Source organism: Ochlerotatus camptorhynchus, unplaced genomic scaffold (assembly GCF_037179485.1).
Source record: "Ochlerotatus camptorhynchus isolate MF236.1 unplaced genomic scaffold, CSIRO-AGI_Acam_v1.1 ptg000099l, whole genome shotgun sequence".
Lineage (NCBI taxonomy): Eukaryota > Metazoa > Arthropoda > Insecta > Diptera > Culicidae > Ochlerotatus > Ochlerotatus camptorhynchus.
The window spans coordinates 2,844,338-2,862,803 of NW_027040589.1; the positions used below are offsets into that span (position 1 = coordinate 2,844,338).

Consider the following 18,466-nt stretch of genomic DNA (forward strand, 5'->3'; position numbering starts at 1 on the left):
TGGTTCTGAATATGGACAAACAGGCAGATGAATTCTATTCCTACTCTTTACTGTAATAAGCTTGGTGGCCCTGAAAAGAGCCGTTTTGTTGCCAAAGTTGGTGATGATTTAACCTCCGAAACCAAACAGAGTGCGTCTCTGTCACTTCAAAACGTAGATGACATCCATGGCCGCTTACGCTTAGCGTATTTAGTGTAGGTGACAGCATCACGGATCTCATTTTTCAGGAACACCTTCAGCACACCTCGTAAATCAGACCGGAGATACGTCAGACACCGCCACGGCGAGCCAGACGACGGATGGTGGTTATCTCGAAGAATTTGCGTTTGGTTCTGAATATGGCGATGAGTGTGCAAAATATTACGCAATTCCATCCTCCCTATTCGCACGCGCCCGAGGATCGGAGGCGAATGCCACTTCGACTTGTTTCGTCTGCTTACTACACTCTGACGACTGTGCTGGGGAAGCAGCATATGCATGTAGGTAATTGGTGAGTTTGTTCGTTAATTCGACGCTTTTAGACAATGCTGGACATTTACCAGTTTTTCAATAGTTTCTTGTTGAAAATCAACATTCAAAAACATTGTTATCAATGCGTAGTCATATTTCTGATCGATTGGTGATAAAATTATTGAAATTGGACCAGGGGCAGCTGAGTTATTAACGTTCAAAATCTTTCTTAATTTGTTACATGTTCCATTTTAGGTTTTCACAAAGTGTACCCCCATATAGAAATCAAAGACGTAGTCCTACGTCAAAAACCCCTCCGATTTTTTTTCGCTCAGGAACGACTGTGACTTCGGAGAACGTTCTAAGGAGATTTGTGATGATAGCGTTTAGATAGTCAACAAATCTCACACTAGCGAATCAATCTTCGAACAATCTTCTTTCATTTGTCGCATCTACTTGCATCGCTCATCAATTTTTTGCAGGAAATCTTCAGAATCGTCATCAATCTTCTTTCTATCTACTCAGCGTGCGCGCAGCTAGCCACAGCAAAACACAATCTTTTTTGCATCGTAGATAGAGTCGCCCCCCTCGGATGATAGTACAAAAGTTCCAGGAAATTTCAACAGATTTTTCCCGCGACAGAAGAGGTTTCAGTGGATATTTTAGTTGCTGCCAGCGAGGTTCTACGGGGGTTCTATAGAGTTTTCATGTTCGAGTTTCACACGATTTGGAGGGAAGTCAAATCGTTGCCATTGGAGGTCCCAGGGAATTTCGACAGCACTTCCACTGAATAGGCTTCGCTTTTCGTCGTGTCCATCTTTATAATTGCAAAAGTGAGCAAAACACTTCATTCTGAATTTTATTCCACTCCGTAAAAACTCCAGCTATGAACAATGTTAACAAACAATCACAAAGTCACGAATCGGCTCTGCACAAAAAGCCGTTTGACACTTCTCTCTACCAACCGACGGTGATGAAACGCTTATTTCAACACTACCAACATGAAGAAAATTTCACTTCGCACCACTCAGGCTAATATTATTGTCACATTGGATGTGATCAAGGCCAAAGCAGAACAACTGTTCCAATGCTTTCAAGATCTTGGTGTTTATCTGGCTAGCCCTTGCTACTGAAAACGAAGAACCCGAAGACATCGATTTTCCAACCGCGATGAAGTCGCTTGATAACGTGATCCAATTCGTACAGAACAATCCCGCTCAGACTTTGAAACTGAAAACCCTGCGAACTGAATTGCTGGAAGCAGAGTGGAAGAGATGCAATCTGTATCTGTTTTGTTTTAATTTGCTTGTTTTATGAATTAAATTGATTTTTTACAAAAAATATTTTGTTTTTCGTTATTTTTTATCAATCATTGAAAGACCCCCCAAAAAATATGACATCAAAACGTCAGCATGATTTTGACATCAGATTTTGACGGATGACTGCTTTTTAGTTGGGTCGCGCCCCAATAAGCGAACCCCCAATTAAAAAGCGCCCCAACCAGAAAACCCCCAATTAGCGAACTTCCACTGTATATCATAACAGGATCACCTTACTAAACTTTATCCATCTTGACCTATAAGCCGACATCCTATTTTTTCCCACTGGGCAGTCTATTAACCACAGTGTATTAGCACTGGAAGCGAGACGGGAATTTCAACAAACTGTCAACACCCAACGAAGATGGAGAAGACGAGAATAAAAACCAAAATACTAAACAATACACCGAGGAAAGGAAGTTAAAAAAAACGTGAAAAGCATGGAAATTGACGAACAGGAACAAGTACTAGCAGGTAGGGAATAATTTCCGGAGTGATTTGAGATTTGGGCGTAATTGTATTTGTAAACAAACACGTCAATCGCCGATTTATCGCGAATAAAAGCTCAATTTTTAAAACTAATAACACTATGAGGTAGAGGTATGATTTCTCTATCATTTGGTATAGTTTGTTTATAAGATTGAGCTTTTATTCACGAGAAATCGGCGATTGACCTGTTTGTTTACAAATACAATTACGCCCAAATCTCAAATCACTCCGGATTTTCCCTATCTGATGGTAGTGTTAGCATGCGTGAGTGAGCTACCAGTTACGCCAAATCGACGATCAAATGCATTGTTTACAAAAGCTGATACGTCCCTTTGAAAAAGTTATCGAGAACTGTTCCTGGGAGGATTCTGCGTGAAAGTTCATTGACCTCTTGACTAGATCTAGTGTTGTTTCTCTCTCGTCAGCTGTTATTTACCATTCGGTGGGAAAAATAGAGACTCCGCTTATTCTTCAGTGCAGCAAATCATTTTTAGTTTTACGTATGTAAATATATATAAAGAGAAACCTGTGGCTTACATAAATCTGTTGATATATAGTTTAGATCAAATTTTATCATGTTTAATAACACTTAAAGGGTGATACGGTCAAAATTTGGTCAATATCAACTTGACGTATTTCTTTCAATTTTGCATTTAAAAAACCTGAACACCCCTCATTTTGAAGGTGTGTGTGTGTTGAATGTTGCTCCTATTTTGATTTTGGAATTCACTCTTCAGTTGTCAAAATGCCGTCCAAGCAAGAAGAGCAGCGTATCAAAATTTTGCTCGCGCATCGCGAAAATCCGAGCTACTCGCACGCAAAGTTGGCAAAATCGCTAAAAGTTGCCAAATCAACCGTTACAAATGTAATTAAAGTGTTTCGGGAACGTTTGTCGACAGCCAGGAAGTCTGGATCGGGGGGAAATCGAAAACCGGAAGCCGCTGAGACGACAAAGAGAGTTGCCGGTAGTTTCAAGCGAAACCCTAACCTCTCTCTCCGAGATGTCGCAAATAAGCTGGGTGTATCGTCTACAACCGTGCATCGAGCCAAAAAACGAGCCGGACTATCGACTTACAAGAAGGTAGTGACTCCAAATCGCGATGATAAACAAAATACGACGGCCAAAGCGCGATCCCGGAGGCTGTACACGACGATGCTGACGAAGTTTGACTGCGTGGTAATGGACGACGAAAACTACGTCAAAGCCGACTACAAGCAGCTTCCGGGACAGGAGTTTTATACGGCAAAAGGAAGGGGAAAGGTAGCAGATGTTTTCAAGCACATGAAACTGTCAAAGTTCGCAAAGAAATATCTGGTTTGGCAAGCCATCTGTACCTGTGGCTTGAAAAGCAGCATTTTCATAGCTTCCGGGACTGTCAACCAAGAAATTTACGTGAAAGAGTGTTTGAATAAACGTCTGCTGCCTTTCCTGAAGAAACACGGTTGTTCCGTACTGTTTTGGCCGGATTTGGAATCTTGCCATTACTGTAAAAAGGCCATGGAGTGGTACGCCGCCAACAACGTGCAGGTGGTTCCCAAGGACAAGAACCCTCCCAACACGCCAGAGCTCCGCCCAATTGAGAAATACTGGGCTATTGTCAAGCGGAACCCAAAGAAGACCAAAAAGCTGCTAAGGGCGAGCAGCAGTTCAAGGCAAACTGGCTTTCTGCGGCGAAGAAGGTGGACAAGGTGGCTGTACAAAATCTGATGGCAGGGGTCAAGCGTAAGGCCCGGCAATTCGGATTTGGAAAAGCGGAAGCCTAACTGAATATTTTTTTCTGAATTTTATACTAATTGAACTTGAAAAAGAAATTTAATTTGATTTTTTAAATAAACGATTTCACCGATTTACACACGTTTTCCCTTGACCAAATTTTGACCGTATCACCCTTTATTATTTGTTTTAGGAGTTTGCGGAATGCTGTTCAGTGTCAACTGCTTTAACAAAATCATCCAAATACACTGGTGCTTTCCTTTCTCGAACTTTCCGTGATGATGTTTCGGGCTGGTTTGAATGCTTCTCTTGAGGATTTTCGACCGCTTCTGGTGCTTCTAAATTCCGCCATTCTGAAACTTTGTTGGTCTGTGAGATGTGGCGCTTCACTACGTGTCCATTTTCGTCGTTGAGCCGTTCGCTCGTTTCTTCGGGTTTTTTTCTGCCGTCGGGTTCAAGAAGAGTCATGCTCGTGTTTTCCGAGTTCACATTGGTGTCGTCGTTTCTGATTTCCAAGGTTTCGGCCACCGGCTGAACGGACTCACTCGACGCGTTTGACTCAAGCCTTGACTCCCTGTGTCTGCCAATGCTTTCGTCTGAATCGTAATCCGTTCTTGCTTCTTCAGTTGCCTCCTCCACGAGCTCCGGGTTGTCCTGTTCATCGTCGCTACTTGGTGACTCAGGGTTTACTGGTGCCCGAACGTACATTCCCGGGTTTTCCATTTTCGTGAAATGCACTTTTCTTTATCTGAAAATGGATCACACGCATTCCAACGCAATTGAAGCGTTAGCACTTAGTGTTAATTCTGTCATTTCTAGATAAATGAAACCGATGCCACATAGTAAAATTAGGGGTTATCTCACTCAACCAACAATAGGTTTTCATGAATCATCAATTAAACAGAACATTTTGTTGTTGTCATTTATGTCATTGATTGTAGAAATACGGTTCCAACAAACACAATGGACTTTTGAAACCACTATTTTGAATTTTGCAGACATCCAGTTCCGCTTTAACACTGTTATCGTTCTGGACTGATTTCAAACTTGCGGACATCCCGTTCCGCCAAGATATACACTACCTGTCGTACTGTTACGACATTCGGCTTTGTTTGAGCTCTGCGGACATCCCGTTCCGCCTGAACACTGTGGTTATCTTAAACCACTTTTATTTTATAAAAATTTGTCTTAAAATCTGCGGACATCCCGTTCCGCTTAAACCCTGTGGTATTTCCAAAAAAGACACCAGAGATCTACGGACATCCCGTTCCGCTAAAACACTATGGTCGCTCTGAGCAGCTTGATTTAATATGTAGTAGATTGAAACTTTGCGGACATCCCGTTCCACTAAAACCCTGCGATCATCTTGACCCGCCTGACTTCTGCAGACATCCCGTTCCGCCCGTACTCTGGATGATTTTGCTAAAAAAAAGTGACATAACCTCAAATGGTCTCTAACTACATTATCTAGGGTCTGGGTGGTTAAAACCAAAGATTTAAGTAAACTAAAGGAGAAAAATCTATTCAACTCTCTAATAAGGAAAATACCAAAGGCCAATACCAAAGTTGTCGTACCAACGCTACCAAGCCATCATAATGAAGTAATGAAATTGGGTCGTTAGCGGAATGCTTAAATAAAACAGCAAAAAAAGGGTTATCTTCCATTTAATTCCACTTAATTAATTTTGGTATCCATGACAGATATGTATTTCGACTACAATGTGCAGTCTTCATCAGTGTCTTTCCTACTAAAGAACTTTTCAAAATCTAACCCCCTAAGTCCTTTAGTTTACTTAAATCTTTGGTTTTAATTAGTTAGGTAGGTTCCGATTCAACACATTGTAGTTTCATTTTATACCTGTGATCTTGACTTTTATACCTAGGGGATGAGTACTTAAGGGGGTTAGATTTTGAAAAGTTCTTTACACTGATGAAGACTGCACATTGTAGTCGAAATACGTATCTGTCATGGATACCAAAATTAATTAAGTGGAATTAAATGGAAGATAACCCCTTTTTTGCTGTATAAGATTCAGCTTTGTCCACCGAGGATGATCTTGAGTAAAGGAAAAAAATGAATTAGTTGTTAGGGGTTATCTCTAGTTTGAAGTAGGTAAGACTAGGGTTCTGGTGCATGGTCATTATCGGTGTCATACCTTAATTGTGTTGCTTAGGGATCCATTTTTGACTAAAAAAAAGGGGGTCGCGCCTTTGGAGGGTGTTTCAACACCCCGAAGAGTATAAATAGCGGGACCTTTCAATTAGAGTCGGATCCTTGCGATAAATGCAATAATGGCATCTATATCAAAACCGAATACTTCATCATTTCTAAACTAATGACACGGGATATACTACAATAGATTAGGGTTATTCGACATCTTTCCATCTGTCACTATTAACCACGAGTTAAATTTAACTTGCGAATTGGGACACAGCCTAAGAAGCGAATATTTCAACAGTACATCAGTTGTTTTTATCACCATGGAGTCCTCACAGCTGGTTCAGAACGTGAGCCATTTCACCCGTCGTCATCATCATCATCATCATCTTCTTCTTCATCTTCACCGCACCGCATAATCCCCTCGAAGAACCATGCGAAGCAGAACACAACTGCACGGACGAGCATCCATATTCAGCGATTATCGTCAAAGTTTGTTTATTATTATATTATGAAGTTGGCACCATTTGCTCCTTACCCATCATAATCATCCTTGCAGCCTGAACAAAATGAAGATCCTTCACATTTCCTTGACGATGGATTCACGTACAGCATCGAAGTAGATAGTAGTGTTAGGGACGATGACCACCACGGCGTAACAAATCCATCGAAAGCAGGGAGGACGTTACTGTGGGTGGGTTGGTGATCGAACTGGGATGGCTAAAACAGGAAGGAGGGTACACTTCCGGTCCCATCCTGATGCCTACAACAGTCATCCTCATCGGTCATGACAAGGCATGCATCTCGCGTTGACAGTCCGTTACAAAGTAGCAAACATCTAGGGCGGCTCCGTCCGACACGACACGACACGACACGACGACGACGACACTCACCCTTCAGAATGCCAGAATGTAACAACATCATCGTCGTCGTAGACGCCGCCGTCGCCTGGATACCATCAGAGCAAAACCGACGACAGCGGAAAATGGTGACGACAACCGCCTGCTTCGGTGGGAATGGGATGGGAAAGAAATAGGAAAAAGCGGAAGAAAGTCATAAAAAATAATTGAGATTGATTATACAATTGTATGCAATCATTTTTCCGCGTGTGATTTTCATCTCGTTTTCCACTGGGTGCAAAGCGTGTCTGACGGCGACAAATGCAATGACGACATGCGCCACCTTCTTCCTAACTGGAATCGTGGAGGCGCGCGGTACTTGACGAAGCGAGTAAAAACCTTTAAATCATAAATCCTCCTTTTTTGTCGCAATCAAATCTCAATCGCTGCACATGTCGCAGCCATGAAAACCGTTTCCCGATGCTGGGGACGAAAAAAGCAGCAACCCCATAAAATTCAGTAGCTATCGAGCATCTGTTGCCAAACTGCAAACGACTAGCGGGAGGGTGGTCTGATGCCCTGAAAACCCTGGAAAAACGTGACAATTAGGAGTTTATTTCTTTCCGTAGTTCGTGCCAGTGAAATATGCTGTGCCGTATTTGCGCGTATCAGTGTGGGGCTATTCACGCGGTTTTCTTTATTACATGTTGTGTGTACATACAGTTTTAGTGTTTCCTCGCTTTCCGAATGTGTGTCTCTCTGCTAGGTTTAGCTAGGTGTATTAGGTTTCATTTCAATTCTACTCATGGGTGAAAATATGTCAACAATTTAATAGTGTTCATCTGTCATCTGTGTTTTATGCTTATTTGTATTTTGTTAAAATCTTTAACTTTGCTTCATTCAGATATCAACTCTATAAGTGCTACCACTTAGAAATTATCACCTTTTTTTTTGTATTTTTCTATTATATACCGAGAAAATTAAGTTTTTTACAGCGACAGGAATGGTGTTGTTAGTGCTCCTCGAAAAGCTACCTCCACCACTTTAAACTATAATTTACCTTTTACGTTTGTAACATTGGAACTGGTTCAAAAATAATGCTTGGTGTTTTACATTGTATGGCCTCTAGTATTTTTTTTTTACTCTGATTTGACTGCGTAACAAGTTTCAATAAAGAATGATTTAGAAGAAGAAAACCCAATGAATGTTTACAATTTGACATTACAATTGCAATTTCAAAAACAAACGTTTGAAAAAAGAAATCGCTTTCAAATGTTCTATAATAAATGTGATGCGCCCATCAGGTACACATTTTTTGGATTAAATTCGGCCGCCTCATGAATACTCATGCTTTTCTATGAAAACAGAAACAGAAGTGTTTGAATAACATAAGAAAACATAATCCAAACATTCAAAATATGTAAGTTTGTGATGCATAGATTTATGTGCGGGAGTTCCATTAACATTAGAAAAAATTGCCGAAACTTTTTAGGAGACGAACTTCAAGGACACATTTCACAAACATTCGCTGCATCCAATATCCGGGGCAGAGAGTTTCAGGGAAGTTCCATTAACTTCAGGAGGATAGCAAAAACTTTATGCCGGCGCCGGTGGTGTAGTGGTAAGCGTGACTGCTTTCTAACACCCCAATGGGTCTGGGTTCAATCCCAGTCGAGGTCGGTGGGATTTTTCTGAGGCATAAAAATCTCTGGTCACGTCTTCCTTCGGAAGGAAAGTAAAGCCGTTGGTCCCAACCCATGTGTGTTGAATGGGTGCGATATCCCACGCAGGTGTGGAAGCTGCCTTCCTGAACATTCGATTGCCGTCAATGGATGGCAATCGATGTCCGTCGGTGATTGGCACTAGATTGCGGAACAGAGACCGACGTTAAATAAAGGAAAAGCAAGAACTTTACAGTTGTTACCGAAATTTCAGTTATAATCATCTTTAGGGAAGCAACGTGAACTTCGGGGCAGTTCTGAAACTTTCCAGGAAGTTATATGAATAGCAGGAAAATAGCTAGAACTTCAGATTGATCTCTACATCTGTAGGGTAGTTCCATTAATTTCAGGAAAATATCGGAAACGTCCAAGAAGTTCCGAAAATTAAAGTATGGACCATAAAAATTCAGGGAAGTTAAGTGAACTTGAGAAAATTTTCAGAAACTGTGAACAGTGAACTGCAGGGAACTTCACAAGTATTTAGGTCAATTCCGGATCATCATCAGTAAATTAACGAGAACTTCAGGGAAGCTTCGTGAACTTCAAGAAATATTCGAGATCTTCAGGGCAGTTCATGAGAGTGAGATCCAACGAAACATTAATTGCTGATGTGTGACTGTATTGTTTGTGTTTCTAATCCAGTCCACTGTTGATCGTTGAAAATATTAAGACGCACAATAAACGAGTCCGCGATTCCCACAAAAAGATCCTGACGATTTGTTTTTTCTTTATCATTTGTGTATTTGTAACGGTCTTTTACAGAAGCCTCCAACTCAAAATAAAAACAAATTTGGTTTACTGAATTTATTCATCAAAGTGCTGCCAAATGTCAGAATATTTTTTTTTTCTGCGGGGTGAAAGTGCTGACAAATCATCCTACTGGTCAATCTTGTAAGCAATTCGCAAATAAATCATGTAGGTTTCTTATGGCTTGTTTACGTTTGAAACCAGTTATACATAAAGTCCTCTAAGTAAAAATATGGAAGTCAGAGATTGTTCCAATCGAACCGTTAAAATGCACTGAGTGTTTTAGTTATACGAGGTAAGCGACGATTGTTCGTATCTGACAGCCACATCCTACCCCTGGGAAAAAAATCAGTAAGGAAATATTGTTGAAATATTTCAGGAATATCTCATGCTTCGAATTCAGCAGTATTATTTTGCTGGCACGTTTGTTGATCTATCATTAATAGCGAATTCGTTTATTATTCAGTTCCAACCTGGATCGGGTATCAAGTTTGGGTATGATTGTTTTCTGACAAACGTCAGTTTGCTCGTTTGTTTTTAAATCCTACACAGATAAAATTTCTGAATTTTAATAGTGATGTAAACATTCATTCACGTAAACTTGTATTTCATTTCACACAACCGAGCAACTTGTAAACAATGTTGTTTACAAAGTTGGGCTTTTGTATACAATATTTGCTAGATTGCATGAAACGTTTCTGAATTTTACATGATATATAATGTAAACTTATATGATATGTGACGCTCCATTTATGTGCATCATGTTGAACAGAAATTTACACTTCTTTTTCGAACTGTGTAGCTCAAGTTGAGGTTCGCACTGACAAAAAGTTTGGTTCCGCACTGGTGTGAGCAAGCTGACAAACGTCAAAATTTGGTTTTGGTGTTCCAGTCGATTCCGACGGAGATTTCAAACGATTTTGACGGAGCTACGGGGTACGAGACGATTTCGGTGGAGATTTTAAATACTGCCAATGAAGGTTCCAAACAGGGCCCCACAAACTCACTTACTATCGAAAATCGTCACTTACAAGTGACGATGAAGCGATGTCAACCATCACTTTCAATTGAAAGTCATTATGTCTTCTCTTCGAGCAGATCCCCGTCAACATCAACAGAACCACTTTCGATCAGTTTTCATGCTGTTTGTTTTGGCTTGACTCGTGTTCATTTCTTCTTTCATTGTCAAATGAACTTACTTTTCCATTGAAGCAAAGCTGTTCGATCCAAATTCGTGCAGTTTTTATGACTTTTGTTGATTGTTCACTCGGTTCATTTAAGCGCATGCGCATAGATCTGTGCACGTAGATGTCAAATTTATCATTGTTGGGTGGTTTATTTGCCAATCAATATGGGTATTTTTTTAATCGGGGTGACGTCTAGAGAATAAAAAATTTGAAATCCAAGATGGCGGCTTCCAGTTTAAGAAAAAGTGGGAAATGCTGTCAAATACTTATCAATAAGGGTATTTTTCGAATCGGGATGATGTATAGAGGATGAAAATCGATATCCGACGCCATTTCAAGAACAACGTGTGAAAAGGGCATACAAGCTTTTTGTAAACAAGCCGTCTTATGCCCTTTTCTCGCCACCCGTATGACATCAACGCAACCCATCAACGTCACCGGGTAGGGAAAACTTTCTCCTTCCCGATGATGTTGTTGGTTTGGATGGGTGACCCTCGGTTGGCGAGAAAAGGGCTTACAAATGTTTGTTTACAAAAAGCTAGTGTGCCCTTTTCACATGTGGCTCTTGATTTTGGAATCGAAGATGGTGGCTTCCGATTTACCAATAAGTGGAAATATAGTCAAATTCACATCAATATTGGTATTTTTGCAGTCGGTATGCAGTCTACCGATCGAAAATTCAGTGCCAACATTTCAAAGGGGCGTAATTGCATTTGTAAACAATGGCTTATGCCATCGCTTTCTCGCGAATAAAAGCTCACTCATGAAAAATAATGACACCAGCAGGTAGAAGAATGTTTCCTCTACCAGCTAGCATTGTTATTTTGGAGAGGTAAGATTTCATTCGCGAGAAATTGACGGCTAAAATCATTGTTTACAAAAGCAATTACGCCCCTTTGAAATGTTGGCACTGAATTGATATGCGACGCCATTTTGTAATCCAAGATGGTGGCTTCCTATTTCAGAACAAGTCAAAAACCCATTAATATAGGTATTGGAATTGGGTTGGCGTCTAGAGGCCGGAAATCGATATCCGACGCCATTTTGAAATCCAATACGGCACCTTCCTATTTCAGAAAAAATGCAAAATGCTGATGCCGTCCCATCAATATGGGTATTTTTAGAATCGGGGTGACGTCTGGAGATTGGAAACCAATATCCGACGCCATTTTGTAATCCAAGACAGCGACTTCCGAAGTGCGGAAAAGTGTCAAATAAACTAAAATATGGTTATTTTCAGAATGGGGATGAGGCATAGATGCCGAAAATTTATGTCACGCCGTCTTAAAATCCAAGATGGTGACTTTGGTTCAGACAAACTGAGAAATACTGCCAAATACCGATCAATGTGGGTTTTTTTTAGGAATCGGGAAGCCAGAAATCGATGTCCGACGCCAGCTTTAAATTCAAGATGGTAGCTTCAGATTTCAGAAGAAGTGTCAAATAGCCTACAGATGGTATCGAATATCGATTTTCGCGTCGTCCCCGTTCCGAAAATACCCAGATCTAAGGGTATTTGACACTTTTTGTGAAGCCCGATGGCCGCCATATTGGATTCCAAAATGGCATCGGTTATCGATTTTCGGCATCAACGTGTTGTCAATGTTCCGAACATTACCATATTATAGACTATTTGACACTTTTTCTGACGCCCTGTGGCCGCCGTATTGGAGTCCAACATAGCATCAGATATCGATTTTCGGCAGCCACGCGTTGTCTCCGTTATTAAATACCCATATCTTAGGGTATTTGACACGTTTTATGAAACTTGTATTCCAAAATGGCCGCCATATTGGATTCCAACATAGCGTCGGATATCGATTTTTGGAATCTACGCGTTGTTGCCGTTCCGAAAATACCCATATCTTAGGGTATTTGACACTTCATAAAACCAATTGCCACTATCTGGAATTCCAACATGCCGTCGTGTATTGATTTTTAGCATCCACGCGCCGTCCCCGTTCCGAAAATACCCTATTGTACACACTACGAAAAAATCATGTAAATTTCCGTGCCCTGAGACCGACACATACAAGCGGCCCAAATGACATAAGGATCAGTTGAAAGAAACGAGAAAATCAATTCAATCAAGCGTACTTTTCGTCGAGTTGCGTTTGCTTCGGTTTAGGAACACTTAAGTTTACATGAAATGTTTGCTTACGTTCTATAATTTACGTCAATGATGGATTACGTCTGCTGTAAAAATAGTTATTTTTAAGTGTGTAGGGTATTTAACACTTCCCCGATGGCCGCCATCTTGGACTCCAGAATGGCCTCGTTAATTTGATTTTCGTTTAATATTAAATTATTTATTATTAGTACATATAGGGGGAGGAGGGGCATAGTGAACAGGTGGGGCATAGTGAGCATCCCGTAGTTTGGCCCTGGATCTCTAGCTGCATGAAACAAATCAACCGGCAGTAGGTTCAATATCATTATGATATTGATCCTACCACCAACCAATTTGTTCCGAACGGCCGGAAGTCCAAGCTGGTGCACGGGATGCTCACTATGCCCCTCTTACCCCTAATCCGGACGCCATCCCTATCGGCAACCGATATTGTCCGGATACTATCCGGATACTATATGTTGATGCATGCGTCGTCAGGTCGTGACAAGTTGAATGAGCCCCGAATTGAAGCGAAAGTGGAAAAAAACGAAGGAAGCAGTTTTCGAGGCATTCATTGCGTCAATTGAAACAAGTCTTTGCTTCAAATGAAATGAACTGAAGCACTTGACGAACGAAACAAGCGATAGTCCAGTCATGTTTGAAAAGAGGAATGTTCATCGTGACTCGAGATAACAAGTAACACGATGACTTACACGAACATGATATTGCTCGAAATGAAGCGATTATGCGGAGAGTTCACTTTCTTTTTTCTGTTTCGAAAATGCAGAACCCTGCTCAGTACTGTTTTGGCCGGATTTGGCGTCGGTTCATTACTCCAAGGACACGGTAGCCTGGTATAAAGCCAACAACAAGGTCCAATTCGTACCCAAGGAGATGAAACCGCCAAACTGTCCCTAGGCCAGGCCAATCGAAACGTTTTGGGTCCTGACCAAAGCATATTTGCGGAAACTTGTAAAGGCAGCGGATTCCGTTACAAAGTTTGCGAAAGACTGGAAAAAAGTATCCTAAATTGTTGGAAATGCATATGTGCTAAAGCTAATGAGCAGTGTGAGATCAAAAATCCGCTCCTTGGCTTACGACTGATCGGATCTCGTATTTTCTACGTTTAACAGAGAATACTATAGAGAACATGAATACGAAATAAAAATCAAATTTGATGTAAACAAAGCTACGTTATCATTTTTTAAATCGTGCTTAGACATTCTGGGACACCCTATAGTAATTGCATGGAAATGCTTCAAGGAGTTTGTTTTGGAACTCTCCTATGAACTCTCCTCAGAATTTCTAGCATTGAATACTAGTCAGTACGGCCCTGAAATTTTACTCAGAATAATCTTGAAATTAACATTAGACTTCACACTGTTTCCAATTTATTTAGAATTAATAATCCCATTTTTATTTTGAAATTCTAGAATACTAGGCTACTTTCCCTCAAAATTCACCTGGGGTTCCCCACACAATTTATTTTATCTTAAGTATTCTTGTTAAATTCCCATGGAATCATGCTTTAGACTCTGGTTGAGTTTCTCCGCAAAAGGAATCAACCATCCCGCAAAACACCGGTTGCCTCCAATCCATTCGTACAAATTACGGTTCAAATCAAGCTAGGAGATTGCAACTAATACATTGAATTATCGTATTCATAGATTTATATTTAGCAGTGATGGAAAAGTTACCAAAAACGCACTATGACCTGCGAACTTTTCCCTTGGTGAAGTTAACATTGCAATCGATATCAAATAGTAATCAGGTTCAATCAAAATCATTCCATGTTTCGAAACTTTTTTCACAAACTGTTATATTATTGACGGTAGTGTTTAAAACTAGTAAAGCACCTTCAACTTCTGCTTCTTCATCATCTTCCTCCACTATATTTTGTCTATCATAACTAAGCACTGGGTTCAAAACTTACGAAACTAGTAAAATGTGATGTAATGTACTCCTTCTTTATGGCTTAAGTATCTGTAACAAAAGTTGCCCTACATAGCTAGGAGAGCTCTAAAGAGTAGAAAAAGAAAAAAAAATCAGTATAATGAGAAGCACGTGTTACCCAGCAGACGCTCTTTGGCCGTAGGTCAGGTCAGGGCAAACTCTACCCGCCGACAAGGCAAACACCGAGCAAGTGACCGGAAAACCGGTACCGAAATGAAAATTCCGCCCGCCGTCGTCTGCTTGAAACGAGCGAGAAGATCAAAAGTGAAGAAATCATGCAAACAAAAAAAAATCACCACGAACAACTAAAAAATCGGAAACGGGAATAAGAGTCAGCGAGTGGCACCGATGCTGTGTGCTCTGGGAAAGCCATAATTTTTACTGCGGCCTGTCCTGCTGCGGCTGGGACTGTCGTCGGCAGGCGTTATTTTTCGACAGGTCCGAATCGGCGTTCTTCAGCTCCATGGCCAGCTTATAGCCCAGCTCCGGACGACGGTCCCGGCCCTCCACCATCGCTTTGACCTGGAAACAACGAGAGGGAGAGACAAGAGGGACAGTCGTTATGTTATATGCATATATGTGTGAGTGTGTGTATGTGTGTGTGCAATGTGCATAAATGTCCGGACTTTCGGAGAATTCAATTTGGATGTCAACCAACCTAGCGCTGGCAGTGACCGACCACCGACCAACCAATAGGCAAAACCGGATGTTTATTAAAATTTGTAATTTAGTTAAAAGCACTTGGCGTGATGAAGCCTCCGCAAATTGCGAATTGGTTCGAATCGTTTGCAATGTGAGTGTGTATGCGTTCAGTGTTCCTACTGACTACCGTTTTGCTAGCGTTAGACTTTTAATTAAAATTTCTCGACGGGGAATATGCAAAAATGAAACTTTTGATGAGTTACATTAAAGTTGAACCCGGAGAAGTCTTGCAAGGACTAGTGAAATGAAGATCAGTTCAGTTAGGTTCTGCACTGTTCTGATCGAATCTACACTGTTGTATTTTAACTTGCTTCGTTTATCTATTATGTGATCAAATCCATCTAAAATTAAACATTAGATTCTTTATATATTTCCTCCTGCACACCTTTAAGACCAAATCTTGGAATTCTACTGATATTTTCTAGAATTTTTCAGGACTCTCCATATATACCGTGAGTTGCAATTCATAATGTGATCATTTTTTTAAATTTGCGATTCCTATAAACATGATGTTTTGCTACTAATTTTCAAAAAAATATCGAACACAAATTTCCACAATAGCCCAAAAAATCACTCCAGAAATGCTTTTCTTATAACATACATAATTTCTCAAGAAGTTTTTATCATCGTACAGCGGGGGGAAGAACAAATGGGCTGCCCATATACTACTTGAAAAAGTTTTGTTTAAATATTAGAAGTTTAGGCAAAGTTTGGATTTGTCTGTTTATAAAAAGATACATATTTTTTATATTTTTTTGCAACATTTGTCCTCAATGTGATCTTTAGAAATTATTTTTTGTAAAGTACTGATCCAAAATATTTCACTCCCTCCCCATAGACATGGAGTTTGACGGTACTGAAGCAAAGGGTTGTGCTTAATTTCGTTATGTTTGCAACGATGATGATTTCCATATCACCTTCTTAATGCTTCAGTATACCTCAAACGATTAATTCTTGGTTGTTTAATAGAACTTCCTTGATGAAATCGGCTGCTTCATGCAGACTGAGCAATTCTGATTATAGTATCAGATTTTTTCTGTATACAGAGGAACTGGGAGGGCTTACTATGAACTTCTCACCAATAAAGTAATGATCTTCTATTATATTTTGCATATCATTTAATTAAAATTTTCTTTTATTTTAGCATATTATTTTTGTTACAGTCAATTGGCATTAGCATACGATACAAAAGATTTAATATTACTTGTTCGTTTTTGCGTAATATAATCAATAATACCAGTTTTTTCAAGTTTGTGTGATCCGATAGATTTCCCAGTTTGGTTAGAAGTTTCGAAGCTAACGCATTTCCACAGGCCTAATAGAAAGTTAGGCAGAAAATGTGAATCATGAAGAATGGTTGCATGCAGGGTTGCTTCCACTCACTTGCTATAGATGAGTGATTTTCGGAGTTTTGAATTCGTTGGATGTTATAATGGAGATTTGTGTTGTTGGATGCGGGAGGAGATTGGAGGGCGGGTGTTTGACGCGTGGAGCCTGTCAATTTCGCTTTCAGAGTGTCACAGTCAGCGGTTTTATGATTCGTGAGCGCTCGCGATTCGTAGAATCATTGATTGTGACTGTAAGTAGATTTGGCGGGCTTTGTGAGTCGGACGCTTGCTTTTTGGTCTCTTCTTGTGTCTAACATGTGCAGAGTATCATTATAGCGTCTAATGGTTTTGAGATTCCTGGTTGCGTGAAATATATTTGTGAGAATATCTTTTTGAGATTTTAGTAGTCACGTTTGGTTTGTAGTTTATATTTTATTTCTCTCATGTGATTATCGTAAATAATAGTTATTCAATAATAGATAGTTCATCCATATATTCGCACTTTGACGCAAAGCGCTGTGGATTATGATATGCTCGATGACCCTGGAGGGATCGATTTTGCTTACTGAGCAGAAAATCATGGGTTTAATCCCAGGCTCTCCGTCATGACTCCTAAAATTCATGATCACTAAACAAAATTAATATGTTCTTTTGATAGCCGGCTATCGAGAGATTAAATAAACAATATATACTTTTGGTTGCATCGCCAACTTGAGGTGAATCCTAACCGAATACCCTACCCAACCCTCAGACTCCGTAGCACTTATGAGGGTGTCGCTAAGTCGGTGGCCTCTCGTTAAGTAAGTACTACATCAACATTTCCTTCCCTATCCCTAGTTATGAGCGACAGTCATGCTTTTGTTACTCTTGTTTAGATTGGAACCAATGTTTACTCCCCAGCATTATTCCTGAAAGTAGTCTAACTGAGAATTTCAGAAGAGACGTGAGTGTCGCTAGTATCCAATCTACGAAGTACACTATAACAACGCTAACGCTAAGTACTAATCCAAAATATTTCTCTTGTGACTTGATCAAGAAATAGGAACTCCGTTCATAACAACTATGTGACTACTACTAGGTTTCAAAAACGAAGCTCTAGGCTTATGTGGAAATATTATAAGTTGAGTTTTGGAAGCGTTGGGAGAAATCTTCCATTTTTGTAAATAGGAAGAGAAAATATCTTAACTGTTCTGCAGTCTGCTGCAAATAACACGAAGACTTCTTCCTTTAGCGGAAATGCCTGTGTCATCAGCGAACAAAGATTTGTGGCAACCCTGAGGCAAATCAGGGAGGTCCGAAGTGAAAATGTTATACAATATAGGCCCAAGAATGCTACCCTGAGGAACTCCTGCTCTAACAGGTAGTCGATTAGATTTGGAATTTTGATAATTTACCTGCAGAGTTCTGTCAGTTAAATAATTTTGAACTAATTTCATAATGTAAAGTGGAAAATTAAACTTTTTCAATTTAGCAATCAAACCTTCATGCCAAACAAATATTCTCTTTAATAAAGCTTAAAAAAATCATGCCAAACACTGTCGAATGCTTTTTCTATGTCTAGAAGAGCAACTCCAGTTGAGTGGCCTTTAGATTTGTTTGAACGAATTAAATTGTTAACTCTTAAGAGTTGATGAGTAGTTGAATGCCCATGGCGAAATCCAAACTGCTCATCTGCAAAAATTGAGTTCGTATTGATGTGAAGCATCATTCTATTCAAATTATTTTTTCAAAAAGTTTACTTATTGAAGA

The 18,466-nt window shown here is 40.1% G+C and overlaps 1 protein-coding gene across 2 annotated transcripts in view; it reads right to left on the reverse strand.

Moving 5' to 3' along the window:
* Positions 1-7,632: 7,632 nt before the first annotated feature.
* The window catches only part of Naam (Nicotinamide amidase), a 256,895-nt gene continuing 246,061 nt past the window's right edge, over positions 7,633-18,466 (reverse strand). For both annotated transcript variants that reach the window (XM_065219143.1, XM_065219142.1), the window contains exon 9: positions 7,633-15,209. In XM_065219143.1, the coding sequence (XP_065075215.1) occupies positions 15,066-15,209 (144 nt within the window). In that variant the 3' untranslated portion in view covers positions 7,633-15,065. The remainder of the gene's footprint in view (positions 15,210-18,466) is intronic.